Source organism: Penicillium antarcticum, assembly GCF_028974205.1.
Source record: "Penicillium antarcticum strain IBT 31339 chromosome Unknown utg000009l_segment0_segment0, whole genome shotgun sequence".
Taxonomy (NCBI): domain Eukaryota; kingdom Fungi; phylum Ascomycota; class Eurotiomycetes; order Eurotiales; family Aspergillaceae; genus Penicillium; species Penicillium antarcticum.
In genome coordinates, this window is record NW_026695307.1 from 582,439 (window position 1) to 610,321 (window position 27,883).

The window sequence follows — 27,883 nt, forward strand, 5'->3', positions numbered from 1 at the left end:
TATACAGCAGGTTCCCCAGAATCTCGCTTTATTTGTTCTTCGTCAATGCAAATATGGTATATCGAAAAGCGGACGGCTAGATCTTGACAGTCATAAAGAAATTCAACGACTCAGGAGATCCAAATCCAAATCCACCGTACATAGTAGCCATAAAGCAAAGAAAACCCCCTGGGGATTTACCTCCAAACCTGGTATCGTTTTAGCACGCATCCTCTCCAAACAAATCAACAGCTAGCCCAAACCTGTCCATCAATAGCAATAAGCCGATTGAAAAGTTGATTCCGGGTCCCCATAGCCGTAAGCTGATACGTCTGCTTAGGTTTTGTTCCAGTAATGAGCAACCCATCGACAACCTCTTTACTACCAAGCGCCCATCCAACAACCAACTTCCCCTTCCATCCCATGCCACCCAGTTTTCTCATTTCCTGGATATCGGAGACGGGCATGGTGAACAGAACGGATCCTGGCTTTCGATGCTCTAGCTCAATGTCTCCATTTTGTAGTGTATCGGTTGTGAAGTAGAGGAGCGCAGGCTCCTTCGTCGAATCAATGACCGCTGTGCCACGTTTGCCCTTGTAGCGGGCATCGAATGAGACTGGCCCGACCGGCGTTATCATCTTGCCCTTATGACGCAAGACACCGACTCGGTTCTTGGCGTGTCGTGAGCCAACTGCTGCTCGGAGGCGGTCGATGCCTCTTTTACTTTCGACTCCGCTGGCCGTCGTTCCCCGGAAGAATCCAAGGACGCTTGATGCTAGTGTCTTCTTGTGGGCCTTTTCTGACTCGGAGTTGGACTCGGAAGTTTCCTCATGCTCAGGTTTGACTAATGCGGCATCTTTGATTTCTGCATCAGTGGCTCCGAGGGTCAATTTCTCGTGGTGTAACGAGGCTGGACGCGAGGGTGCTCTTTCTTGGGAAGCTGGGGGAGGTGGTAGTGGTGATGCATTGGCTTCGCCGATGCGGAGAAGGGTAACAGCCACCTGGGCGTTTGTTGGAATCCCCTTGAGTAGAGAACTATTGTTGGACTGTCAGTATATGAAAGGCTGTAGTGACTTGAGAACTATACTTCTGCAACTCAATGACCTTCTGCCACTTCGGGAACTGGCGGTTCAGATATTTGATTCCTCGTCTGATTATCGGGTCTCCGAAGAATGCAAACCCAGCAAAAAGCGTACAGATCTTCATCAAAGCATAACTTGTTGTCAGTAATGAAAGCAGACATGCCGGTCCTAGCACGGCTGCTAGACGTAGGCGAGGCTTTAGTCGAGGGAAGGGAGCCGTTGCCGATAGAGCACTAGATCGATGGATTTGAGCATGAGCCATACACACAGAACATGTCTTGCACTCACTTTCCTAATTTCTCATATGTATCTGTGATATCACTCACGACTTGCATCGCGAAGTTTGCTGCATCCATCACTCCCTGTCGCATAGGTTGTCGCGTTTTGTCATGCGTATCAGTCGGTACTCTTCCATGCGCGGCACTTTGTGCATCAGCAGTATTGGCGACGATATCCATGGCATCAGGCACGTCATCTTCAAAGGGTGCATCATCGGGCACTCCTTGGTCGTGTTTCCCAACTGCGCTGCCCACAGCCACGCTGGCGACACTTGCAACCAAGTTGCTTGCTTCTTGCTCAGCTGCCTCACCCTTGAATTTCTCAGGTGCGCCAGTGATGCTGTCGTGGGAGCCAAGGATCCCTGCTTTTGGTTTTTGGACGCCACCCGTATCTTTGTCCACGAGAGCTATTGGCGCTGGAGGAAACATCAGCGGTCGCAGTGGTTTGTGCACCACTAAGGCAAGTAGAACTGCAAACATGGTCGGAGCTAATAGATCTAGAAGCCATGCAGCGAGGTAAACCTGTACGATATCAGATAATATTCTCAAGGCAGATAGCATTTGAAAGTGAGTCTTGCCGCTCCAAAGATCGACGTTCGTCGCGGCTCCTTCCATGACCGAAGTCGAGCAATATGCTTGACGCAACTCGTTAAGCCCACGACAACGGTGATGTAGAATCGCTCCATCGTAGCCCGAAGCTTATCCGGAGAAAATTCATCGTCATCAGTTCGCGTTAGATCCAGGTTTTGAAGGGGAGTATCAGGCATAGCCTTGACTCTGTAGACTTGCTGCAAATCTCTATATTAGTTCGGAAGCCAGTGCAGAGGATGATTGTCGAAGAGCGCACCTGGTCGAATCGCCGAATAAGCATCCACAAGTCTTCATTCGACAACCCAGCAACTAAGGACTCTTCAATAACGTCGGGCGAAACGCCCCATCCGACATTGGTAATTTCATCGGTGTCGCCGGCTTTCTGTGCGAGGCCTTTTTCATCCTGTTCGACTTGCGACAGCACATGGCTGTCAGTTGGGCCTTCGGGGGTCGCTGGTTCAGCATTGACTTGGCAGTCGGCCTTACGTGCAGTATCGCCATCGTGGGCACTTTCTAATTCATCGGGTTTGGACATTGTGTGAAGACATGGGGACGTTAACATGTTGAGTGTAGGAGATGATGTATGCGGGACCTGTGTTGACAGGGTTGTCGACGTCATCTCGTGGATCAGGGCAGTGGCAATTCACAACCAAACTTGTTCTTTCATTCTATCTTTTGTCTTTGTTCAGTTATGTGTAAGGTAAAATCCACTCTTTTAATTTTTTAGAATATATAGAGTGTGGCCTTGTATCGACTGCTTATATGGCCCAGTCGAGCATAGATTCCAGAAGAATACACTCTGTCTGGGATTACTTCGATGTCTTGGAAAATAGAAACAAGTATCACTTGTTATAAAATAAGAAATATGTTTTCCTCTCGGCGTGACCTCAAATAGATCTGGAAATCATCATTCTCTTTCCTGGTGGAAATTCTCATGATCCGTTGCGTACCTCGTGGAACGCTCCCAAGACGAAATGAGCCGCCATTCGCCCAATACCGTCGCTCCAAGGACATCTGCATAGTCGTCTTAATTATAGTCAACAACTTCTTTGAAAATTTTCCATTTCCTCTCATACTTTTTCTTACCAATGTCCCCTATATGCTTGCTCATGAACTCGATGATCAGTTCATTGCTAATGTTTTCCACACAAATAGATCGTAGATCGTTCGTGCTTCCGCCATTGTCTAGCTTGGATTTTGCGATAGCGATATCCCCCAAGCTCGAGGTCCATCTATCCGCTTTTGCATTCTATGACCCTCGGTCAGGGCGTCCCTCAGGTCCCGCCCACTCTCACTTCTACGTCTTGCACCCTCTGCTGGACCATCTACAGGAACAGATATCTTGTTGAAGGGATTCATTCACCGAGCGGCTGCCCTCGCAGTATCCTTAGGCTCAGATTCTAGGACTGCAGCTGCGTTGGGGGGGATCGGTAGACCCCTGTTCAGGGGGTCCTGGCGCAGCATTGTGCTGTAGCAGAACCTTGTGAATTATGTTAACTGGCAGTTGACTGTAACTCCCTGACTCAGGCGTTTGAAGGCTGGCCAGTCCCATTGCGTCCGACACTGCTCGTCGAAGACTGATAGATACCATTATATCCCTCCACGGCTTCGCTCAATTCCTCAAATACAATCTGGGCGAGCTTGGCGTTTTGATACAGAACGACCCCGTGGGGATTCTTGACTTCGATCAAGGCGCCTAGAGCACCTTCATACCCGGCGTCGACGATACCAGCAGTGATTCCGACCCCAGACCTCGCAATGACCTCGGGAAAATGCTTCCCATGCAATCCCGTGGAACTTGAACGGTTTCGTTGAAATCGACTAAGTACGCGCCCGGGTGCAGTGAGATAGCATGGCTGGTGCTGTCGAAAGATAAACTGGAGGTTTCGGCCGCCTAGCGTTTCATATTATCGAAGTCGATGATCGCTGCGGAGGTCCATGTGGAGATCTGATGAAGAGTAAGGTCGATGCCGCATGGTTGTTGCTGGGTGACACCGCGTAGCTTCCGCACTAATTGGCGGTTGACGACATCAAGTCCGCTAAGAATCATGGTGTTGTGCAGGGATACTGAACTGTGTAGCTTGTGTGGTGAGGATAGTGCAGTGGCAAGCAAAAAGGCAAAAAACATACAACAGTAAGGATTCGCTAGTGGTCACCCACCTAACTACTAACTTACCGGCGTGTGGCTTAAGTACGGCTGAGCGGACGGGAAGCCCTGTTCTCCACACCCTGTGGTCGTATGTACTTAACATCTAGTTGGATAGGAATATATTGAGCTGAGGCTACCAAGACTGTCATAGGCTCTATAGGAAGAGCCGCTCATCGTCACGCAACCGGGAATTAAAGGCGAGTACGCTAATACAGCGGCAATGGCATTTCACGGTGCCACGGCAACAAACTCCACAAGGTAAATTCTTTTTGCCTTTATTTAGATCTTTGGCTCTGGTCGCGTGATATCAAGATCGATAAGGGCGTCTTATCTCTTATCGCACGTGTGCGTCGCGTTCCCAAAGAGGAAACATCAGTTCGCGTCACCAGACTTAGATCATTCGCTTAGCCTAATTTGTCCCTGGAGCTCTACTCGCCATGAGCGAAGAGTGTGCTAATCCTCTCCTGTTGGGGTGGATTAAGGAATGGCTAGATCAAGCCAGAGAACGGAACAGCAAGGGCGTGACGGTGTTCGTATATCCAGAGCCCCAATGATATTCACCTGTCTGATTGCTCGCAGGTATAAGAAGGCTTATGAGTCGATGAAATCTTGTCCATTGGAGTTTCAGCATCCATCTCAGGCGCAGCAGCTGAACGGACTGGGGCCAAAACTATGTGACCGTTTAACAGACAAACTCAAGAGTTATTGTGAAGAAAATGGACTCCCCATGCCGGAACCACCAGATAAAGGTGAGTGCTCTTATTTAAATTCTAAATTGAAGATAGAGGCTCACCAAATTCGATAGGTGGCAAAAGAACATCGGATGGTGCGACTTCCGATCAACCCGCAAAGAAACCCAGAAAAGTCAAGCCCTATGTGCCAGCACTGCGGTCTGGTCCATATGCCATTATGCTAGGGCTGGGAACTCAGGATGAGAATGCATCACAGGGCATGACCAAGGCCCAGTTGATCGAGGTGGCTCAGCCATACTGCGATACTTCATTCACAGCGCCTCCTGACCCGACGAAGTTCTACACTGCTTGGAACTCAATGAAAACACTGATTCAGAAAGACCTTGTATACGAGCACGGTCGTCCATTGCGGAAATATCTGCTTTCTGAAGAAGGTTGGGAGGTCGTCAAACGTCTCCAAAAGACATTGCCTGGTGCCCAAAACACGCTATCCTTCGCCGGTGACTCCCAATCTGCAACTTCTCAATCGCAAAGCGGCCATACAGCAGGGGGCACTGGACTACCTGAAGATGAAGATAATGGACCAATAGATGCCCAAGATGATCTAACCGAGCAGGACATAGCCAACATCGAGCCTGTCTTCCTCCCGCCCAAAAGCTTCACAATCCAGCTTGTGCTAGATACACGAGAAGTACGCACTCCAGCCGATCGTGACTACATCTCAGGCGAACTCCAGAAGCAAGGAATCATACCCCAAGTCCGCGCCCTGGAAGTGGGCGATGCAATGTGGGTAGCTAAATGCAATGACCCGAACTACCTCATCGCCCACGGCGAAGAAGGCGACGAAGTGATGCTCGACTGGATCATCGAGCGAAAACGTCTTGACGACCTAGTCGGGTCTATCAAAGATGGACGATTCCATGAACAAAAGTTCCGTCTCCGTCGCTCAGGCATCAAAAACGTCATATACCTCATCGAAGAGTTCGCAATCACGCACCCCGACTCGACAAGCGGAAGTGGAGCACAATACCAAGAAATGGTAGCATCAGCTATCGCATCAACCCAAGTCCTCAATGAATACTTCATCAAAAAGACAAAACATCTCGACGAATCAATCCGCTATCTAGCGCGTATGACACTTCTCTTACGAAAGATGTACGGAGTCGAAGACCCACCCTCAACTCCCGCTGGACAAGCAGAATCAAGCTCCAATACAACTCAAAATACCAGCCCGCCAACTCCCATTTCTAAAGTCGCCCTTATCCCCGGCCGCCGTCTTGCCACAGACTCCTACCTTACCATTCTTGACAATCTCCGTTCTCAAGATTCGTCTGTTACATACGGCGTTTCATTCTCGACTTTCGGGGCGCTTACTTCCAAGTCCGATATTCTTACGCTTCGGGATGTTTTCTTGAAGATGCTGATGTGTACCCGTGGTGTGACGGGCGAGAAGGCCCTCGAAATACAGCAAATCTGGCCGACGCCGCGGCATTTGATCGAGGCATATATGGCTCTTGAGCCTAGTGCGCGGGAGACTATGATATCGACCCGCATGCAAGAAGTAGTTGGACGGAAGAAGATTGCTAAAGAGCTTAGCAAGCGGATTGCCGAGATTTGGGGGCAGTCTAGTTAATAGGAATCAAGTAGATCATTGGCTTACTCAACTACAAAGAGTGGGCAATAACTGAGACTTGATAATAATTCATTCAGATGCATCAGGTTCAAAATAAGTTAACGCTAAAATAGATACAAATCCGAAAACCAACGATCTCCCTTCCATTATTTACCCCTTCCAAAAACCCTCATAATACTGCCCATGTCAATCCTCAAAGCAAGACTGCTCAAAACAACAGAAATGCTACTCAAAGCCATAGCCAAGGCAGCCCAAATAGGACTAAATCTCCAATGCTCATCAACCATGACCATCTCCCCGCCGACAGACTTATAATGGTGTCCACTGACAATGGGATAGAAGACACCAGCCGCAACAGGCACAAGACAGATGTTGTATATAACCGCCCAGCCAAAGTTCATGCGCACGCGGTTGAACACACGGCGACTCAGCAGGACGAGTTGTAAGATGGTGCTCAGATCTGAGTTTAGTAGGATGAAGCTCGCGGAATTGATTGCCACGTCTGAACCGGAGGCCATCGCGATGCTTACATCTGCTGCAGCCAAAGCTGGGGAGTCGTTCACGCCATCACCGACGAAAGCGACGATGGGGCGGATTGGCTTGGTGTTATTATTTGCAGGTGTATCTGAAGATTTTTCCTGGATCTGGCGGACGAAAGTTGCTTTCTCTGCTGGTAGGACATTGGCCATCACATTTGATCGAGAGATTCCTAGCATGTCTGCGACAGCGTGGGCGGTTGTTTGGTTATCGCCTGTACACATGTAAACATCGACACGGCGTTTCTTAAGCTGGGCGATGATGTCGACGGCTTCAGGGCGGATTGTGTCGGATGTCGCCAGCACGATTGCTGGGGTGAACTTTGATGGTTCGCGGGATTGGGAGTTGACATGGCGGATGGAGAGAACTGCAGTTGATTTTCCTGCTGATTGGTATTTCGACAGCAGGTTGGAAACGAAGTATGTATCTGTTTCGGGAGATAGGACGCTGTGCAATAGACGTTCGTTGCCAATGGCGGCCTCGTATTCGTCTTCGTGCTCAGGTCCAGCGATGGTGAAGGTTCCTTTCATGCCTTGTCCGGAAATCTCATAGACATCGGAGTACTTGACAGTGGCGGATGGTTGGGATTTGCAAAAATCGGTGATTGCCTGGGCTATTGGATGGTTGCTACTCTCTTCCATCTTTCGAGTCAGCGCCCATGCAACTTTCGCAAATTCCGGGTCACTAGTCAAAACTTGGTGCTCGGAAACCTTCAGGCTGCCGCCTTCGGTAAGTGTGCCGGTCTTATCAAAGACGATGGCGTCCAAGCGACTAGCCTCTTGGAAGGCTTCGCCTCCGCCTTTGACCAGGATACCATGCTTTGCTGCTAGACCACCTCCAACGAATAGCGCAGTAGGAGCAGCAAGAGCCAGGCCACAGGGACAAGCTACAACGAATACTGCGATCGCAAATTCAAGAGCCCAGAATGTCCAGCCGCCATGTGCGACATCAAGATAACCTGTTGGAAGCACACCCGAGTGACCAAGAGCCAACCAGATGACGAAGGTGGTGATTGCAATGAGCGTGATGATAGGGACGAAATGCGAGGTGAGAAGATCGGCAACTCTTTCGAGCGGTGCACGCTTGCTTTGGCCTTCACGAACCACCGCAATGATTCGGTCAAGCATCGACGAACCACCGAGCTCGGTAATGCGAATGCGTACAGGCTGGCCGACATTCACAGAGCCAGTATACACTCTATCATCAAGCGTTTTCTTAACTGGTCGAGATTCTCCAGTCAAAGAGCTTTCATCGAATTGGTATGAGGAGGTGTCAATGACAGTTCCGTCGGCAGGAGGCGAGGCGCCATGAGGAATGCTGACGACGTCACCAACTTCGAGGAGGTCAACATTTGTGCGTTTCATCCCCTCTATAGCAGTTCCATCGGAGGCATCTCCATTGATAACGGATGTGTCTTCGATCAACAATGCCTCAGAGGGTCGAAGGTTACCCAGTGACGTGACAGCATCGCCGGTTCTGGCTTTGCTGTATGCCTCTAGGAACCGACCAGCAAGAATGAAAAGAGTCAGGAAAACCACCGAGTCGAAATAGGTCGTGCTGTGAGCACTGGACTTGGTACCAACGACCGCATCAACGATGAGCACGGCCAGGGATGAGATGTAGGCAACAGATGTGCCCGCAGAGATCAGAAGGTTCATACTACCAAAACGGTAGAATCTCCGCAAAATGGGAACCCGACTTCCAGGTCGCCATAAGGCATAGATCTCCTTCATGGCCCGGGCATGGAATACATCAGTGCCGTAGAACATCACTGGGGTTGCCATGATGAACAGTGCCCATTCTGTACGGGTCACGCTACCGGCCCACATTGTTTCCTCTAGATACATTCGAGTGGGATTGTCGGACGAGACAAGAGACATGAACACAATGCCGATTATAAAAGTGGGAATCGCACTCATGAATACGAATAGCAGGCGTAACAACAGGCGGCGGCGTTCATGATGCTGAATTGCACGAGAACGGTCTTCAATGCTGGGCGGGTGGTATACATGTGCGCGGAATGCGTCATTCGCCGCATTGATAGTGGATATAAGAGATCGAATGGTAAGAGAAGATGGTCGTGGGGCATATGTGACTTTGAGGATGGGATCTTTCTCGGACAGGGCTTGTTCAATGCTGACATCGGAAAGTGATTCCACTGCATTCAAGACAGTCTGAGGGCAGTGGTGACAGAACATTCCATCCACTCGGATAGAGATTGTCCTGGACTGGACGGGTTGAGAGTTTTCTTGGACGCCTATCACTGGAGAGACACTATTGACGGCAGCGTCATATCCCAGGTCTTCGATCTTTTCTATGATTTTATCAAGGTTGTCGCGGCCTTCAAACTCGACCCTTCCACTATGGGAAAGCAAGTTGACAGAAACCTCTCGAATGAACGGCAGCTCTTCTAGTCCGCGAGTCACTGCCCCACTACAAGAGCCACAGGTCATACCAGTGATGGCAATCTCGCTGGTATAGATTTCGGCGGACTCTGTAGGGGTCGGTGCCTTAGGAATAGGGTTCACCTCGTCGAGCGACGCCTCGAATCCGATATCCTCGATTTGTTCAATGATCTTGTCAACATTTTCCCTGGGTCCAATGTAAATTAATGTGGCGCTATTCGTGAGAAGGTTGACTGTGATCTCCTTCACGAAGTCGAGTTGTTCAACTTCATTTGTAATGCTGTTGGCACATGATGCGCAACTCATTCCTCCAATACTAATTAGTGCCGTAAATTCGTCATCCGGAGGGCTCGATCTGGGCTGTTCTGAGCAAGGAACGTCGCGTTCAACTTGTTTTTCGCAGGAGACAACCGAAGCTGTCTCCTGTAATGCATTCTCTGGCGTTGGCTTAAGCTTTGAGAAAGAGACATCGCGCTCGTGACCCTTACTTGACCGACGATAGCCAGCGTGTGAAGATTTCTCCGCCAAATATCCCAGCTCTGTTCGAGAAGAATGAGGAGAAGTGTTCACATTTTGTTCTTTCTTGCAAGCATCACAGTTGGCGATATGTCGTTTCTGTCTGCTGGCCTGGATTCGCTCTTTGATGTTCGATGATATACTAGAAACCGAGTTGCGGGGTGTGGAGAGAAGTGCTGAGCCGCGGTGGTTCCAAGCGGAAGTATCGAGTTCCGAGACGAGCGCTCCTCGGTAGTCAAAGGTCGTTACATATTGTACTTCGAACGCGGCGTGGATTAATGCGTTTACAAGGATGGTCGGTCGAACAGTAGCGCTGTGACTAGCACGCACTTCGTGCGTTAAGATCGTGACTTCGATCCCGGTGACGGTAGAGATTTCAGAGAGCACTTCAGTAACATATGCTACGCATGATGCGCAGTGCACATTGCTCACGAAGAAAACGCTTCTTTGTGTATCATTTTCGTGGTTGGCGGCCTCTAGATCGAGGATCTGGCTCTTCGATCTTGAAGTCATGATCGGCAGAGATCTCTGCGTGGGGCCAGGCACGAGGCTTGGCTTGGTAGACGTAATGCCAAAGCTTTCCAGCCTGGGGGGATAAACGGAAATAAAAGATACTCCTCGAATATCTGAAACCGATCGACAGTGGGATCACTCTATACAGACAAGGAGTAGCGCGCGGGTATGTAGAAAGAAATAGCGAACCAGAGAGGTTAAATGTCCAAGCACAAAGATAATATGGAAGGCGAATATTTGAAAGAGTCAGAACATGTTTTATTAAGTAAAAGAAGAAAAGAAAAACCTAGAAATGTGTGGATAAGCAGAGATGGCGAAGATGCGACATTTGTGCGCGATTCCACCCAAATCACGCAGAAATGCCGCATTCCAAGTGTTCGGGGGTCATGGCCCAGTATGCCAGCGATGGGGTCAGTCATGAGGTATGAGCTCGGATCCCGGGTCATAGATCCCAGATCCCGGAGTTCTCAAGTCGACTACCTGTTGCCATGTGTTCAAGGAAGTGATGAAGTGAAGATGCTGGTCAGGAACAGGCACGCGTCTGATGCCACTAGTCCTGATCTGCTCTAGCGTATCTGACCCAATTAAAGTCAGGTGACCGAGGGACAGCGACGTGAAAGAGAGCAGAATGAAGTCAAAGCGATATGAAGACAATAATTGAGGAAGTGAACCAGGCAATCTATTGATCTCCATTGTCTTCTCATCTCAACTTGTTCCAACTGACACTGGAATGTAACTCTCCAAATGCAGCTGCTTACATAAGATCGAATACTTTTTCTCCTCTTTCCTTATCGCCGACTGCCGCGACGGTGATACGAAATATTTCCTGCGACCAACTCTGACAAGAATTCCTGAGGCTTTGAGGACCTCGGTTCCTCTACCGAGCGCGCCTTTTCCCCTTAAAACCTCCCACATTTCCTCAAGATGTCTGTTCCCAGGCCTGCGCCCAAACCCGGCGCGCGTCCAACAATCCCGCCTCCCCGGAGGGCACCTGTCGGCCGCCTGGCGAGTCTCAAACCCCCAGGCCCAACTCCTATTAAACGTCCGCAGTCTATTGGGCGCCCTCCCGCTCCCCGACCAACTACACATCCGAAAACCTCCAACTGTCCCAATCCAGGCTGTCCTGCCCCGCATATTGTCGAAGATGAGGGAGTGAAGGTCTGCTCAGGCTGTGGTACAGTCATTAGCGAGTCAAACATCGTCTCAGAAGTGACCTTCGGTGAATCTTCCTCTGGGGCAGCTGTCGTTCAAGGATCTTTCGTCGGAGAAGACCAGACACACGTCCGCAGTTATGGCCCCGGATTCCAGCGAGGAGGTGCAATGGAAAGTCGCGAAATGACCGAACAGAATGGAAATCGGTATATGCTTCAACTCTCTCGAGCTCTCACTATTCCCGAAAGTGCAACCAAAGCTGCTGGTCAGGTCTTCAAACTTGCCGTTGGTCTCAACTTTATTCAAGGTCGTCGCACAAAGACTGTGGCTGCAGTTTGTCTATATATTGCCTGTCGCAGGCAAAATGGCAACACAGTAATGCTGATTGATTTTGCTGATGTCTTGATGGTCAATGTCTTCAAACTCGGTCGCACTTATAAGGCGCTCCTGGATGAGCTCCGTCTGGGTGGAAACGTGTTCTTGATGAACCCCATCGATCCAGAAAGCTTAATATACCGTTTTGCCAAACAGCTGGAATTCGGACAATCTACAATGGCGGTTGCGGGTGAAGCAGTCCGAATCATCCAGCGAATGAACCGTGATTGGATGACCACTGGACGACGCCCAGCTGGTCTTTGTGGTGCGGCATTGATTCTCGCCGCGCGCATGAACAATTTCCGTCGAACGGTGCGCGAAGTTGTCTACGTCGTCAAAGTCACGGAAATCACCATCAGTCAACGTTTGAACGAGTTCAGTTCCACCGAGAGTGGTGAACTGACCGTTGATCAATTTCGTTCTGTCCAACTGGAAAACACTCACGACCCCCCTTCCTTCACTCGCGGACGAGAAGGTCGGCAACCTCGCATCAAGATGAAGGTACCAGAAACTGCAGCAGAATTTGAAGATGACCTCAATGAAAGCGAAGCTGGATCAGTCCCACCACCTCGTTTAGATGCGGACGGATTTGCTATTCCCAATCTTCCCATAGATCCGGCTTTAACGGGTCGACGTTCATCGATAGTTGCGAAAGCCGTCACCGACGTGGCAGAAGAATTTGAGTCCGAAGCAACCGGCTCCAAGGGCAAAAAGCGACAACCTGCACCAGAGCCTCCCGCAGAGGAGCTTGCATCTGAAGCGGCCCTGGAGGATGAAATGCGAACAATGCTGGCTCAAGGCTCAGGCCTGGTTGAAAGTGCTACCGAGCCGCAGCGGCCCCCCATTTCCGATAGCACTGAGATCGATGCCACCGAGTTCGAAGATGATCCTGAAGTTGCCAATTGTCTCCTCTTACCTGCTGAAGTGGAGATTAAGGAATCAATTTGGGTGACCGAGAACAAAGAATATCTCCGCACTCAACAGGCTAAGGCTTTGAAGCGTGCCATGGAAGAATCAGAAGGCGGCTCAACATCTCGCAAACCTCGCAAGCGTCGCCGTGGTCGTCTTGGTGATGTCACCTATCTTGAAGGTGAAGGTGAAGAGGGCCGTTCCCGCGCATCAACTCCTGCCGAGGCGACTCGTCGCATGCTGGAGCGCCGGGGCTACAGTAAGAAGATTAACTACTCTCTACTGGACACACTTTACGGCGGAGAAGGAGCCGACGCCAAGGCCGAAAGCATGAGCCGCAGCCAGAGTCGCAGTCAAAGTGTCATCTCACGACGCAGTGCCAGTATCGAACCACAGGCAGCCTCTCGACGGGCCACTCCATCAGACTCCAAGCCTGTTCTTCCTCCCTCTGCTACTGCTGTGCCCCTCCCCGTGCCCCTCCCCACGCCTCCTGCCACGCAGACTACCCAAGAGCCAATCAAGCAGGACGGCGAGGCTGCAAATCCTGACCCTGATGATCAGGATGACTATGATGATGACGATGGCGAAGAGGACGGTGTTGATGATGCCTTCGCCGGAAATTATGGAGAATACGAAAGTGACTACGACTATGATGATGAGTGAGTCATTTGAGTTATACTGGGATCGTTAGACTCACAGTATAGATTAGTGGCCCAGTGCTAGGATGTAATACTCATCCCATTGCTTTCTTGATCAGGCTTTTTTTTTTTTTTTTTTTTTTCTCCACGAATTTCAAAATGATACCATGTACTATCAGCGCACGCATTGGGTCTGGATTAGAATCAATATTAATAAATCAAACGCTTCGAGGCATAATGTTATGGATATCAACGGAGCAACATAAAATTAACCATGCAACACCCTTACTTAACTCCACTGTAATGCAGCATACTAGCAGTCCGGGTCAACAGACATGGATCCCCATCCATGCACAGTGGCTATCTTTGACCAACAGCTGAACAGGAACCCGAAAAATGAAGAAGCAGAAAATTGCAGAAGACAGCCTCCTCCCTGCCAGCCCTACAGCATCTATACACTTAGATCAACAATAACCCCAGGTGCTAACTCGCTTATGCCTCTCCGGTTTTGCTTGTAGGGCATATATATGCAAATGCAGTCTCGAACGGAATGACTCGATTTAAAATCAACTTGGGCTTTTCTGGCCTTTGAGGCCCTGTGACTCTTTTTGTTTCTCCCGCAGGAAGAGACCCTGTCTGAAGATTTCCATGTACAACCCAGCTACATATTCCAAGCTATAACATGAGTGTCTCTCCACCCAACCTTGTATAACCCGCCGCCAAACCGTACGAGAAAACATGTACAGAAAAAGCTTAAACGGTAACAGAAAAACATTCATTTTGGTGTCCCGAAAAGCAAATTCAAAACAAAGAAGAAGAATAATAATAATCATAATAATGATGATCAGTGCCGCATAGTAGTAACAAGCTTGCGCATACTCTTCTTCACATGTCACATGACAAAACTGCCTAGCTCCTTATGCATTGTTGGCTTTTCGTCTTCATCGAGATCCCCGTACGTATCTTCAAGGGCACCTGCATTACTAGCGACTTCCATATAAAGAGAGCGATCCTCTTCCTTATCACCGATACACACGATGAAGCTTTCTAGCTTGAGGAGGATGGAATTTAGAATCAATCGGCACATACGTCCATTGCCGTCGATGAAAGGATGGATGTTGACGAAGACGTGTGTATTTGGAGGCAAGAGCGATGGGATCAATTTTGCCTTTTTCGATAGCGATTGTGAGATCTGACTCAAGTTCTCGTACCATGGCTTTCAATTTGTAGGGCACGAGAGTGTGATGGCGGAATTGATGAAGACCGGCCCAAACTTCATCTTTCCGGTAGATACCGCTGTATTCTTCCCACAAGGTGTATTGTTCGAATCAATTTTGTAGGTGAGGATGTCATGAGCCTGCACAATGATCTTTTCACTTAGATCTTCGTCGCCAACACAAAGTTGAGTCATGATGTAGGAAGCGGCCCTTGCGTGTTGCACAACTTCGCGTCGACTGTGCAGAACAGCAGAGGTGGTGGCTTGAAGGTTGCTGCGTAGAAGCTCCCTTTTAACTCCAGGAATTCTTCTTCGGCTTCTCCGATATCCTCTGATATTGTTTCGCCCCGAAAAATTGCCATACACAATTTCAGTGTGATGTCTCGGCCAATTCCAGCGCGTTCGATCATGTTGGAGCCATATACCATTCCAGCAAGACAATGCAGTATGTGATCTTCAAAGGCAGCCTCCTGACTAGGTGTGAGTTGCGTCTGCAGACAGGAGGATAGTTGATTTCCCTGGGAGACGATCTCAGGGAAGATAGTGTCAGGATCAAAATCGTTCGCGCCAATTTTGTAGTCATAGGCATCATTCATTACTACCACAAATTGAGCTTTCACACTGTGCAAACTAGGAGGCGAGACAGTTCCACCACCAATATGAAGAGTTGATTGCATGTACTAGCGCAGGGACTTAGCGAGGTTGTTGGAGCCGGGCTGTGTATTTGTTTGCGAGAAGGAGATGGGGGATTCGATTTGAAGACTCTCGAAAATATTCGAGAGACTCGCCTGTTTGTGTTTGGTCATCTTCGGAGAATGCATTTTGATTCAGCGAAGCACCGTATCAACGGGAGATAGACTTGTAGATTTCGATGATGAAGGATGAAGTTTGAAGGATAAAGTAGAAGAGTCAAGCGATATCCTGGAACCTTTGAAGTGAGTCGACACATGAGTCAACAATTGCACACACCTGGGCAGGTACAGTACATGGTTCCCCAGGTCGACGTACCATAGAAGGCCTAGTGACTTTCTGTGTCTGCCTCCGGTCTCAATCAATGGTATCATCCTGGCGGATTCCAATCAAGGATAGTAACTTTGAAGTTTGCACCTTCATCTCCATCAGAACTTCCTCCTGTTCTCTCCACAAGGATACTTTTCTGGCTGCAGATTACCATGTGTGAAGAGAGACCTGTGGCTCTGAAGAGTGGCATCAATCATCCCACAACAACCGAACATAATGCGGAAACTCTGACAGTGCTCATCTCTCCAATATCCCCTGATTCATTTGGTCTTGATGCTGAAATGGCCCCCTAATGACCGGATATATGTACCATTGAGAGAACAGCTTCGGCGTAAGGCGTGCCATCCAGATATCCCAGGTAATCTGGTGGTGGTATAGATCTGAATTCGTCGATCTGTTCCTTGATTCGCTCGCTGACTTTATTCTTCTCGGTGGGTGTGAGAAATGGCAATAGCTTTTACAAATCAGATCCAGGGATGAAATCTACGATGATATATCGTTTCTTGGTCTCTGGAACGACGAAGTTGGCGTAGGCATTTGGTACGGAGACGTTGCTGTTTGCTGCTACAAATTTTATATTCTCGGCTTCTAGAGGTGGGATCCCACGTGCGACCTTGACTGCAAAGCGGTCCTTGACTCGGACTACTTTTATGGTGTTTGTTCCTATGCTCAAGATATTTGTCGACGCTTCGATCTCGGCAATGGTTGGTAGATCATTTGGTGAATCCATCTCGTCGGTTGTTAAATTGGATCAATCAAAACAGGATGCTAGCGAAGGTGGTTCCGGGAAGATCTAACTTGGTTCTATAGAGTGCTTGACGAGGCTAACACATTTATCTTGAATTAAACCATTGTGTAGGTAATAGAAGTGAATTGCCACCCAATGGCCAGAAAGAGATAGTATGCGCGGTTTACTTGGCCAATCCCAACTTCCGTATATGTAGGCCCCAATGATAAACTCCCAACCGGGCTTGGGTAACAGCTGGGAATAGTAGAAAGGGCCCATACATTGTACAAACCTCGTTCTCCGGGCGAAACAAGGGATACATCTCATGGAGTGAAACAGAGGCATCCCACTGTCAGCCCGACATCGACGAAATCGACGAGAGACGAAACAATATTCGGGAAAATGGACAGTATTCAAAATGGGTATCATTGGTGTCCTATACTAAACAAGCGCCAGGGTATCACAATTTGTTGCGCGGGTTTCCTTTCGCCTGATCCTTGAGCTCTTCTTTAAAGTAGTTGAAGAACTGCTTGAGCCCGGAGCCTAACACCGATAAGTCAGCCATGGCTTCTTGTCACATAATCGCATAGAGCTTTACCCTCATTCTCGAGTCTGGTTTCCTGGGGCGCACCGTGCCGGACGTGTTGGACTTTCTCGTGAATTCGGCCCACCATGCGATGGAAGATGGGGCTTCGGAGGAGCTGTAATAGCGATATCAGGATATGAATCAGAGTCAACAGGCGAATTTGATTCGACATACTCGAGCAGTGAGCCAGACCTGCGATGGGCAAATTTGTCAGTGATGAACGGCGTGGCGGAAGAAGAGGACTCACCTCCAAGCCTCGGAACAACAAGGTACTCCACGCCATCTTGGAGATTTTCTAAGACTTCACCATGAAATATAAAGCATGGGGATCTGCGAGTGCAAGAGTCGACGAGGAGACCTCGGCCTTGAAGATCCGGCTTCTTAGTCAGCTCTTCCCCGCGAAGCTTTTCTGAATCATCGCGGAGAACATCGAACATTCGCGACGACTTATTACCAGCCTTCTCGATAAACCACAGACTGTATAGCTATGGTCGTGTGGCTTCAACAACCCACTGAGTCTTGACCATTGCCGACGATGGCGAGTGGCGCCGAACGAAACACTCAAGTGGCTCGATTCTTCCCAATCCAGATCAGAAACGCCGTTTCTCCTACGCGGTCCAGAGAATGACCAAAGGTTGCTACACCTGTCGACGACGTCGCATCATCTGCGACAATGGCCAACCCACCTGCCGGAAGTGTCGAGATGCGGGGAAGGAATGTTTGGGGTATCAGAAGCCGCTCGTTTGGGTCAAGGGTGGTGTGGCTAGTCGAGGAAAGATGATGGGGCGCAGCTTTGAGGATGTGGAAAAGCCATCGAACAAACCAAAGCGCCGGTCTGCTGAGGTATCCGACCCTACGGCGCCTGGCAGTGGCTTCGGCTTTTTCCCCATCGCTGAGTCTTCCTCGGACGCCGAATCGCATTGTTCAGGGAACCAGCCTAGTCCGGAGACCGATGCATGGGCATTGGAGGCATTGGAGAATATCTCTGGAGATGAAGCGGCACAGGTCGATTTCGATACTACTGAGGACAATGCTGTCGTTCACGTCTCGCGGAGTGCTCTTCCCAGCACCGACCATGTTCCAGCGCCATGGGGATTGGTAGATCCTCTATTTAAAGACCTCGGCCAGTACTCGCGGTACTATGTATATCATTGTGAGATGTTCTCTGCACAAAATGAATGGCTACGCTGACAATTTACGAAGATAACCAATACATGGTTAATGACTTTGCGCTCTACTCTCAGTCTAAAAATCCGTTTAGAGACATCACAGCCCTGGTCAACCATTCCCCGGTGCTTGCGCACAGTATCTCCGCCCTTGGGGCCCTTCATTATTCGCTCCTCTCGGAGTCCGACTCATCTCCCATGCCGTGGTCATCCAAAAGTCAACCATTGGAGGACTCGCATTTGTCTGTGAAGGAAATTGAAGACATAGTCGCGCCAGCAAGTTCGAGGAAACCTACGTCACAAGGATACCAACATTTTTTGGAATTCAAGCAGCGTGCCCTCCGCCAATTATCCCTAGACCTTGGCAACCCAGCAACGCAAAAGGACGGCAGGACATTAGCCGCCATCGTCCTACTTGCCTTCCTGGACATCATCGAGTCAGGCAGCGGAGCATGGAGCTACCACATAGAGGGCGCAAAGAAACTCCTCAAAGACCGACCTGAAAATGGTCTGGGACGAGGGATCCTCGAAGACCTGGACGCATTCGCCCTAGACGGGTGTTTAATGTAAGAACCCTCCCAAACCTATTAAGTTCACGCTCAAGCTAACGAACCCAGCATGGAAATCATGGGCTCAACACTCGCCCGCCCAGGCGCGCTCTCAAAACCTTTCTACTCCTCCTCAATGGGCCCCTCAATCCTAAAACGCCTAGAAGAAAACTCTTGGGTCGGCTGCCCAGCCTACCTCCTCGAAGTAATATTCTTTGTCCACGCTCTCTGGTACCCCGACTCGGAAATAGCAGCCGCAACCCCCCAACCAACAGCCCTCCCAACAACAATCCAACCAGGTCAACCACTGACCCTATCAACATTCGCAACCCTCCTGCAAGGAATCCGAAACTTCGACCCAATAGCCTGGAGCGAAGAAATGCAAGCAGTATTCTTCATCCCAGATCTAACATACCGTCTCGCCCTGGCAACCTCCTACCAAGACGCCGTCTACCTCTACACCAGTCGCGTCTTATCCCGCAAACGACCAGGCTTTGATCCGCCTTGGTCGGATGTCGGTCTACCAGCTGATCATTCGTTCATTGCTACGAATCTCATTACGCAGATTTGTCTGATCCCGCCGTCAGATCCGCATTTCAAGTGTCTTATTTGGCCTACTTTTATTGCTGGTGCTGAGTGTCGTCCTTCGCAGCGGAGGCTTATTTTGGAGAAATTGGGCTCGCTTTATGAGGCTTTGACTAGTGTTAATGTTAGGAATGCTGCTTGGGTTTTGAGACTTATGTGGCAGAAACAGGATACTAAACGTCGAGAGTGTGAGAGTGGTGCTAATGGCGGTGGTGGTGATGACATCGATCTTAGCTTTGATTGGATTGATGAGTTGGATTCTTCTCGTCTTGACTGGCTATTTATCTAGGTGGCTATGTGTCTGGGGACTTTTAGATGTATCTCCCTGTTACGACTTATGTTTTGTGTGTATATATGCCTTCGAGTACAGTATTCTGAATATTACTTTTGTTACGCGGTACTAATAATCTGAAATACGAATTTGAAGATGATATTGACAAAAAATATGTCCTTGAAAGGATTGTAACAGAAGTTGAAGTGCGGGGTGACATTCTCAGCCTAGAGAAGAGAGGAAGAAGAAGAAGAAGAAGCAAGCTATGCGCCGTGGTGATGAGAGATAAGGAAATGGGGGAGCGGGAGCGTATACCAGGAGAGAAAAGGAAGAGGAGAAAAGGAAAGAAAGTCACAATGGAGAGGTCGCATCAAGAGATGGCAGGGAAGGATATTGAAAGATGATGAGGTAAGACACAACAAGAAAAGATAAGGGAATGCAAATGACCTTTTGACCGACTAGCCCAAAATGAGAACCAATATAAGAGAGAGAGAGAGAGAGAGAGATGGAGAGAGAGGGCAGGAGAAGAGGAAATATAAGAAGAGTCAACAGGTCTACTGTGATTCAATACCAGCTCAAAGTACGTAACACAGTTCCCGAACAGATATCAAAAAGAAAAGAAAAGAGCAAAGCAGAAAAAGTCTCGATGTTGTGGACAGTATGCTTCAGATCAAATCAGGGATATATAACAGTGGACGACACAGAAAACGAGATGAGAAAAGGACAAAGGACACACGACACGGAATTGGGGGAGAGGATGAAAATGATAATGAAAACAGTCTGAGACACAGCAGACGGCAAAGATAAAATGCGCATGCTCCCTTCCGAATCTAAATGCAAGAAAATAGGGTCCCCCAACAGACATGGAAATAGAAAAATGAGAAAAGATATAATCAACAAACACGCTCGTCACTGGAATATGCAAAGGGTAGGTCAAGTAACCGATATGCCAGGGGGATATCCAGTCTTTGTGCGAATGCGGCGCATGGAAGAGAAAGCAATGGGAAAATGGGAGGATGGAAGAATGGAAGGGGAGACTGCCAGAGGTGTCGTATTCAACCTCGATCCCAGTCGGGTGAGATACCACCTATTGCCCATGAACGAAAATAACCCTCAGGGCGTGAAACAAGGTGTACAAGAAATGAGTCAAGTGGAGAGCAAGATGCTTGGGGTTCTTTGCCACTAGAAGACGGCGGCAAGACCATTCTTTGAGTGGCGCTTGCTGAATCTCTTTCTTCCTTTTGTTGACTCGGAGTCGGTGGCCTGGTGTTTCACCAGATGGTTCCGGCCGGATGAGGGTGGCCCTCTCTCATCTTTCTGCATGTCGGAGGTGCGGTCTAGTGTGTTGGCGGGACTGGGAAAGCCTGATGAGAGATTTTGGAAATCATCGCCGAAGCCACCGGCGCTTTGTTGCAATGACGCCATTTCTCGGGATCTGTCCAAGGCGTCCAGCCATTCCTGGGCCTGAACTGCTGTGGCGCCAGATGAGGCCTTGGGGTCCTCGAAGACGTAGTGTTTTTCTCTCTGTGGTTGTGTTAGATGATGTCCTTGTTGTTGGGAGGTGATTTACATACCGTGTCCACAATCCAGGATGAGTGTCCTTTGGAGTCAGTCGTGCTCCGGTAATGCGTTCCTGAAGCCAAGAGAGGAATCTCAAGCTTAACCTTCTTATCATCACCACCAGACGCAGCCAGGATGATCCGCCCAGATGAAGTGACCATGACCAGTCGCTGTCGCTTCTTGGTGGCACTTCCGGAGAAGAAACGAGAGAACTTCTTAGGGGCTTCGAACTCACCACTGCTGTTTTTGGAAGTTGGGCTGTGCGAGGCAGCAGATGAAAGAACTACCAGATTGCCTAGTTTCAAAATGCGTTCATTGTTCTTGCTGAGCACTGGGGACCATTCGATGTCCAGCTGACTCGGCGGAGGCAGCTCGGTTACTACCCGTGGGAGCTGGCGGTTGCTGGCATTGGGGGCATTGGAAGGTGCGGTTGAAACGACTGGCGGTGCATTCTCACCACTTTCACCGCCGTTGAGCTTGATAGGATCGCGTGCAGGAGGCACATAAGACTTCAGACGAGGAGCTTTTTGTTTCCAGAGATCCGGGCCCCAGGTGATACCTTCGAAGAATTGGTGGTTCTTGATGTGTTCAATTTGAAGACGTCGAGCAGGATCCAGGACCAGAAGACGTTCGACGAGATCACGAGCGATGGAAGGGAATCCGATGGGGAACTCGTAATCTAATCCCACGATTTTCTGGAAAGTCTGATATTCATTGCCAGCTTTGAAGGGAGGACGACCGGCCAACAGCTGGTAAATGATACACCCAAACGCCCATAGATCACTGGCCTTGCAGGCGTTCTTGTCTGTCAATAGCTCGGGACTGACATATTCCGCAGTACCGACAAAGGAACTCGCACGCTCTTCCTCGGGGACCTCGTTGTCCATAGGGGGAAGACCGTTTGAGTTTGACTCCGTTCGTCGCGAGGTTTTGAGGATCTTGGCCGTTCCAAAATCAGTTATTTTGACATACATCCCGCTGTCAAGCAAGACATTTTCCGGCTTCAAGTCTCGGTGGATGACACCGCGCTTGTGCATATAGTCTATCGTATCTAGGATCTGGGCACCGTAGAACCTCGTGCACTCCTCGTCAAATGTTGTCATCCGCTTGAGTGTACCAAGCAACTCTCCTCCTTTGCACAAGTCCAGCACGAAATATAGCGATTGCTCATCCTGGAAGGTATAATAGAGCCGCACAATGCCCGGGTGATCGGTCAAACGGTTAAGAGTATCCTTCTCAATGTTGACGTATTTCACCTTCCTCTCCTTGATAATGTGTCGCTTGTCAAGGATCTTGATCGCGTACTCCTTCAACGTCTGGCGATCCGTCGCAAACACGACGGTACTGTAAGAGCCCTCTCCGAGAGTATTCCCAAAGGAGAAATCCCGAACTCCCTTCTTGATATAGCGGGAGACTGTTTTACCGTTGGCATCCACCTCTTGCCTCACAGAAACCGCCGCACCGCGCTCCTGCCAATCCTCGCTGCTGGGCATCGGCCCATTCTCCATGTAGGAAGTTCGAGACATCTGAGATGCGGCGCCGCCACTTCTTGCATGTGCTCGAGACGTCTGGCGCATTACCGCCGGACCGTTGCCGGGGATCTGGGCGGTTCGGTAGGACCGGTCGCTGTGGGAGTTGTCGCGCGCTAGAACACCGGCATGCAAAGCCGATGAGCCTCCTCGGGTGTCTACCCGCGCCTGAGAGCTAGATTGGGACGAGGCACCTGAGTCGGTTCTTATGCGGTAGGTATTGTCACGGGGGAGGACCGAGGTGGCCGAACCATTCGCGTATACGGAGGAAAGGGGTCGGTTGGGGTTTGGAGGTGTTGAGAGCGGAGCCGAGTACGGCTGATATGTTGGCACAGGCTGTGGTTCGGGAACGAAAGATCGGTCCTCTACGGTAGGGACTTCGATAGGTGCAGGAGGAAATTCTGAAGTGCGGTCGTCGTTGGAATTCTGTGTTGATACTGAACCGCCCGGGCGTCCGAGTGGATTGGTCCCCGGTGAATCCGCGGTCGCAAGAGGCGAATCATCTGGATTGGCTATCCGAAGTCCTCCCAGCGACTGGGAGAGACTGAGATCCCCGTTCATGACGAGAGAGTGTAGAAAAAAAGTATTAACACATGGTGAAGAGAGAAGAGAGAGGGGGGGAAAGGATCAACAGGAGGCTCGAAATCGGGTCTAGTGTTGAGGGGCTGAGTCTGACTATTAATACTTGCACTTCAACCTATTCGCATTTCTCTCTAAGACAGTCTCTCTACTAATAGACTCGTGCTACGAACATGATCAGATGTCGTCCAACCTTGATCCTCTTGGAGGACATAGATTCTCTATTCCCGATATTCCCACTGACAACTGACTTCGACAAACTGACCCTGGACGAACAGAGCCATGACTTGGATCTTTCAGCAACCGACATTGACCTCTCAGCTCACGGTGACAGTAAGCTCTCCTACCAACTCGACATCTCTTCCAGTCGCGGGATGTTCGCATCTCCAAGCCCAGCTCCACCATCCATAGCATCCACCAAACCATGGGAATCCCTCCCAATCCAACAGCTGCACACATCCCCAAAGCCAAAGCCGCGTCCAGCGTCCCAGTCTATCGACCCACCACGGCCAAAAGTGACATTCGCGTTGTCACCGCAGGAGCAAGAGCTCCATAGCGGCAGGGCGAATCGTTCACCCGAAGAACAAGCAGGTACGCAGAGGCACCCAGTCAAGTCTCAATCCATCTAATATAAAAACAGATGATACCGAAAATCGACTTTCAAACACCAATACAGCCCTACATGTGCTCGACTCGCCGGTCACGCCACAGCTTTCCTTCTTGTCGTGTGGTGTCTCGTCCAGCCCGGCCACCGCCAGCGTCCCACTCCGGGACCTAGTCTTAGCGTCTACGATGTCTTACGAGGCAGCCTTGGCCGAGGAGGTCTCGCCCGTCTTGGGGGGTGTCGGTGAAGGCCAGCTTGTCTAGATGTCAAAGGTGATCCGAAATTGGTGGCTGTTTGTCTACTATACAAGTGTGGATGGGTTCAGACAAGTGCGGACAAGTGTGAGCTGGCTATGAGCTATTGATTGTGGCTTTCTCCCGAGTGAATTTGTCAGGTTTGTATTCTGTTAGGTTTGTATATGTAATGTTGTAGGAAACAAGACGTGATGACTGACGAAGTATACGATACACGAGTAAGAATTTGAGTATGAGTATTGAGATATGTCAAACAAAAGTATGGTCTGCATTACACCCCCATAGTACTCCATACAGAGTACAGAGTACGTAGTATGGAATAACAATAATGACGACAGAAGAATACATATATAGACAATAGACCACCCCTACCATACTATACCATAACCATGCCCCCCATTGATAACAACCCAGCCCATACTTCTCCATAGAACCCAGACCCGGAACAGAACCAGCCCTGGTGAATGTCTCACGTTAAACCACACCAAACAATCTAGAATGCAAACTAAACAAGCCCATCTGAAACACTTCCGGTAATCTATCAATAGTTCAAAGAGTGGAGAGAACCACAAACCGGGGCCCGGCATCACTGACGCGTCGCTTTGCCTCCGGGTACTCCCACGGGTAGACATGGAACACGGACATCCCACATACGCCGATGCCCTGCAGTACATGTACATGTACTCCGTATGGAGGTGGAGATGGAGTACATTATGGAGTATGCTGTCATCTGCCCTATAATGATGAACCGGGTTGGAGATTGGGGGATACGTCAGCCTCCATAATTTACATGTACTTTATTTCTAGGTCTTTTTCTGGATTTAACTTGTTTCATAGTATACATGTACACGCAGTATGGGAGATTACTACGGACACACTCCGAACACACTATGTATGCACTAACTTCCAGTGTCCTTGTTCTTTTGATTGCATGGTACGGATCCACAACGCCACCACCCAACCTTGAATGATTCCAGAATATTTCCTTTCCTGCGTTGAGGTTCGTTTGCCGAGATGTGCCTTCCGTAGATGTAGATCTATGGTTGGATACGTATGCTCTGTATCCAGGGGTGTTTGGTAGAATTAAGTTCAGTTTTGAATACAATTACACTGTTCTGCGTACGCTTTCCTCATCCGGGGATTTACGATCTTCGATTGGTGATTGCCTAGGATCGCCGTGTGGCGAGGATATGTGTCCTGGTGGGGGCTGAGATATGTACGTCGGTCTGTGCTGGGTTAGTACGTGTAGAGTTATGTGGGGGGATGAATTGGAGGTCTGAAGTTTAGGGAAGGTTGAGATGGCCTATTAGACGACAAGTATTTGGTTTCGATGTGTCGATGCCTGTGCTGCTACAATCTATCTTTGTACTGTAGTGCATGAACTGAATTAATTATGAATAGCAAACCAATCAAGCCAGTCTAATAGTGTATATCAAGAGCAACCCAGCTCTAGCGCATAGGAGTAAGAAAGGTAGAGGATTGAATGGGTTAAGTAACAAGATGAAACGCCAACGAAAGATCATCTCCCAGATGTCGCTTCAAATGCTCCCTCGTGTATATTTTTTTCCATGACGGTATGAGCTCATTTCAATTGTATCAAAAAAAAAAAAAGGGAAAAAGAACAAAAGAAAAACATTCCTTCACACAAACATGTGTCGGACCAAGGGGGAATTATCTACTGCTTCTTGGCGAAAATCTGGGCACCGTCGACCAAGCGACGCTCGGTGTTCTGGCGACCGTTGACGAAGTCGGGGTAGTTGAGGGTCAGTTCAACAGCACCGTTGACAATGTTGTCAACAGCCTCGACACCCAGCATGAAGGAGTGGTCCTGGTTGCCGACCTCGTAACGCCACGAACCGAAACGGCCACGGGACCAGATACCCTTCTCCTGGAGCTTGGGCAGAATCTGGGTGAGGGCACCCTCACGCTCGAGGGAGGGAGTGGGGTAACCGTGGTCGAAGCGGCGGTGGTATGTGGAGACGATCTCATCACCGGGCTTGAGCATCTCGGTGTTGACGAGACCCTGGATGGACTCGGCGAGGAGAGTGTCGTTGTTAACGGGCTTCATGGAAGACTCGGAAACCTCCAGCATGATGGACCAGTAAGGACCTTCCTGAGCCTCAGAGCTCTTGGGCTTGGAGCCGTCGGCGAGCTGAAGAGTGGGCAGCTTCTTGGAGGCATCGGGCTGGTTGTAGGGGGAGTAGTTGGAGAAGATGGTGGCACGGTAGAAGGGACAGTCATCCTCGGGGAAGTAGAGCCAGCACTTGTCGCCAATGCGGTCGGGACGAGCACCACGGATACCAACACCGATAACGTGGGTGGAGGAGTAGAAGAGCTGCTTGGTGAGGGGCATGAGCTCAGTGTCGTTCATGGCCTCGGCGAGGTAGTCGACAGCCATGGTGGAGACCAGCTTCTTGTAGCCGATGGTGGTGCCATCAGCGAGGGTAACGGTCTTGTTGTTGGCGTTGACCTTCTCGACCTTGTTCTTGGGGCCGTAGCGGGTGTTCTCCTTGGGGATGGTGTTGGCAACGGCAATCCAGATACCACCGGTACCATCCCGGGCGGGGAAACGGAAAGTAGCGTTGGGACCCCAGTTACCGGCGGTCTTGTTGAGGATAACGTTGGTGGTCACAGCCTTGACATTGGGGGCAGCGACACGCTCACCGAGCCAAGCGCATTGCATCTGGTAAAATTAGTATGGATGCAGTCGATGAAAATAAACAAACTCACCTTGGTGGTAGGCACAGCCCAGACCTTGTAGTTGTAAGGTCTCATGAAGAGGTCGGCGATACCGGTACCCATCATGCGGACAATCCACTCGTCAAAGTCCTTAGGCTTGGTGTTGGAGACACGGGCCTCAAGGGCAGCATCGATCATGCCGTCAATGCACTTGACCTGTTCCTCCTTGGGAAGCATGGAGATGTTGTTCTGGAAAGGGTAGGGAACCCACTGCTCCTGGCAGCGGACGTAGGAGATACGCTCGTGGGTGAACCAGTCCTCATCCTTGGGGAGGGCCTCATTGATGCAGTCATCGAAGTACTTGTAGTGGGAGAAGATAACGTGGCCGCCGACATCGTACAGCTATAAACAGTCAGTATGTAAAAGTGGCAATTGAGACGAGTCGCAACTTACGAAGCCCTCATCGGTCACATCAGTAGAAGCAAGACCACCGGGAGTCTCGTTGGAGTCAATGATCATCCATGAGGCGTTGTTCTGTGGAATCAATCAGTCACGAATTCTGTGGAATACCCCTCCCCCTTTTTTTTTTTTTCCTATGCCCCTCCGACAACAATTGGAGAGTAGAAACACGTACGAGCTGGTTCAACCGCTTGGCGGCACCCAAACCAGTAGGGCCAGCACCAATGACGAGAACGTCAACAGAACTAATAATGGTCAGTATTGACATTGACCGACAGATGGTCAATACTTACATGTCGGGGTGGGTCATTCTGCCTTGTAGGAGGTCCTGAAAGCTGGGAACTCTTTTAAAAGTCTTGCGAGCGACGTTCAGCATAGAAAAAGCACAGCTGCAGGAGGTCTGCAGAAGATAAGTGGGAGCGGGAGAGGTAATAAATGGGAAGGGGGGAACCAAAGAAGGAGAAGTGGGAGGACAACGTGACAAGCCAAGCTATCCAGACGCAGTCGGCTAAAGGAGTGGGGAGGACGTGCCTGTTTCAGCTTTACTGATTCGGTATTTTTACCCCTATTCTAATTTAACTATATTCCTATACCTATTTTATATTTTAATTTTATTATCCTATATCCTCAAACACGATCTCTCTGTTGTTC

The 27,883-nt window shown here is 49.6% G+C and overlaps 13 protein-coding genes across 13 annotated transcripts; 4 read left to right on the forward strand and 9 right to left on the reverse strand.

Moving 5' to 3' along the window:
- Window positions 1-224: 224 nt before the first annotated feature.
- On the reverse strand, window positions 225-2,549 carry N7508_008576 (DUF3292 domain-containing protein; the record flags this gene model as incomplete). Its single annotated transcript, XM_058466640.1, has 5 exons — window positions 225-1,014; window positions 1,067-1,294; window positions 1,350-1,861; window positions 1,999-2,127; window positions 2,187-2,549. 5 exons carry the CDS (start codon window positions 2,547-2,549, stop codon window positions 225-227), a joined length of 2,022 nt encoding a protein of 673 aa, XP_058314486.1.
- Window positions 2,550-3,453: 904 nt separating this feature from the next.
- Window positions 3,454-3,784, reverse strand: N7508_008577 (uncharacterized protein; the record flags this gene model as incomplete). Its single annotated transcript, XM_058466641.1, has 2 exons — window positions 3,454-3,727; window positions 3,753-3,784. 2 exons carry the CDS (start codon window positions 3,782-3,784, stop codon window positions 3,454-3,456), a joined length of 306 nt encoding a protein of 101 aa, XP_058314487.1.
- Window positions 3,785-3,824: 40 nt separating this feature from the next.
- On the reverse strand, window positions 3,825-4,182 carry N7508_008578 (dUTPase; the record flags this gene model as incomplete). Its single annotated transcript, XM_079040913.1, has 2 exons — window positions 3,825-4,002; window positions 4,061-4,182. The coding sequence occupies 2 exons, from the start codon at window positions 4,180-4,182 to the stop codon at window positions 3,825-3,827; spliced, it is 300 nt and encodes a 99-aa protein (XP_078897037.1).
- A 334-nt stretch (window positions 4,183-4,516) lies between these two features.
- Window positions 4,517-6,404, forward strand: N7508_008579 (crossover junction endonuclease MUS81; the record flags this gene model as incomplete). Its single annotated transcript, XM_058466642.1, has 3 exons — window positions 4,517-4,608; window positions 4,659-4,828; window positions 4,885-6,404. The coding sequence occupies 3 exons, from the start codon at window positions 4,517-4,519 to the stop codon at window positions 6,402-6,404; spliced, it is 1,782 nt and encodes a 593-aa protein (XP_058314488.1).
- A 146-nt stretch (window positions 6,405-6,550) lies between these two features.
- N7508_008580 (putative copper resistance-associated P-type ATPase) lies at window positions 6,551-10,375 on the reverse strand (the record flags this gene model as incomplete). The annotated part of the gene is made up of 1 exon (XM_058466643.1): window positions 6,551-10,375. One exon carries the CDS (start codon window positions 10,373-10,375, stop codon window positions 6,551-6,553), a length of 3,825 nt encoding a protein of 1,274 aa, XP_058314489.1.
- A 924-nt stretch (window positions 10,376-11,299) lies between these two features.
- Window positions 11,300-13,474, forward strand: N7508_008581 (transcription factor TFIIIB subunit BRF1; the record flags this gene model as incomplete). Its single annotated transcript, XM_058466644.1, has 1 exon — window positions 11,300-13,474. One exon carries the CDS (start codon window positions 11,300-11,302, stop codon window positions 13,472-13,474), a length of 2,175 nt encoding a protein of 724 aa, XP_058314490.1.
- A 1,382-nt stretch (window positions 13,475-14,856) lies between these two features.
- On the reverse strand, window positions 14,857-15,342 carry N7508_008582 (uncharacterized protein; the record flags this gene model as incomplete). The annotated part of the gene is made up of 1 exon (XM_058466645.1): window positions 14,857-15,342. One exon carries the CDS (start codon window positions 15,340-15,342, stop codon window positions 14,857-14,859), a length of 486 nt encoding a protein of 161 aa, XP_058314491.1.
- A 632-nt stretch (window positions 15,343-15,974) lies between these two features.
- On the reverse strand, window positions 15,975-16,415 carry N7508_008583 (uncharacterized protein; the record flags this gene model as incomplete). The annotated part of the gene is made up of 2 exons (XM_058466646.1): window positions 15,975-16,139; window positions 16,173-16,415. 2 exons carry the CDS (start codon window positions 16,413-16,415, stop codon window positions 15,975-15,977), a joined length of 408 nt encoding a protein of 135 aa, XP_058314492.1.
- A 457-nt stretch (window positions 16,416-16,872) lies between these two features.
- N7508_008584 (uncharacterized protein) lies at window positions 16,873-17,281 on the reverse strand (the record flags this gene model as incomplete). Its single annotated transcript, XM_058466647.1, has 4 exons — window positions 16,873-16,955; window positions 17,011-17,113; window positions 17,173-17,190; window positions 17,246-17,281. The coding sequence occupies 4 exons, from the start codon at window positions 17,279-17,281 to the stop codon at window positions 16,873-16,875; spliced, it is 240 nt and encodes a 79-aa protein (XP_058314493.1).
- Window positions 17,282-17,622: 341 nt separating this feature from the next.
- Window positions 17,623-19,586, forward strand: N7508_008585 (Zn(II)2Cys6 transcription factor; the record flags this gene model as incomplete). Its single annotated transcript, XM_058466648.1, has 3 exons — window positions 17,623-18,151; window positions 18,202-18,730; window positions 18,782-19,586. The coding sequence occupies 3 exons, from the start codon at window positions 17,623-17,625 to the stop codon at window positions 19,584-19,586; spliced, it is 1,863 nt and encodes a 620-aa protein (XP_058314494.1).
- A 1,164-nt stretch (window positions 19,587-20,750) lies between these two features.
- On the reverse strand, window positions 20,751-23,218 carry N7508_008586 (PDPK1 family serine/threonine-protein kinase; the record flags this gene model as incomplete). The annotated part of the gene is made up of 2 exons (XM_058466649.1): window positions 20,751-21,092; window positions 21,143-23,218. The coding sequence occupies 2 exons, from the start codon at window positions 23,216-23,218 to the stop codon at window positions 20,751-20,753; spliced, it is 2,418 nt and encodes an 805-aa protein (XP_058314495.1).
- A 191-nt stretch (window positions 23,219-23,409) lies between these two features.
- On the forward strand, window positions 23,410-24,103 carry N7508_008587 (uncharacterized protein; the record flags this gene model as incomplete). Its single annotated transcript, XM_058466650.1, has 2 exons — window positions 23,410-23,827; window positions 23,877-24,103. The coding sequence occupies 2 exons, from the start codon at window positions 23,410-23,412 to the stop codon at window positions 24,101-24,103; spliced, it is 645 nt and encodes a 214-aa protein (XP_058314496.1).
- Window positions 24,104-25,769: 1,666 nt separating this feature from the next.
- N7508_008588 (protoporphyrinogen/coproporphyrinogen oxidase) lies at window positions 25,770-27,672 on the reverse strand (the record flags this gene model as incomplete). The annotated part of the gene is made up of 5 exons (XM_058466651.1): window positions 27,526-27,672; window positions 27,408-27,477; window positions 27,227-27,307; window positions 26,825-27,175; window positions 25,770-26,777 (listed from the first exon to the last, which is right to left on the reverse strand). Exons 1-5 carry the CDS (start codon window positions 27,606-27,608, stop codon window positions 25,770-25,772), a joined length of 1,593 nt encoding a protein of 530 aa, XP_058314497.1. The 5' UTR covers window positions 27,609-27,672.
- Between the last annotated feature and the right edge of the window lie 211 nt (window positions 27,673-27,883).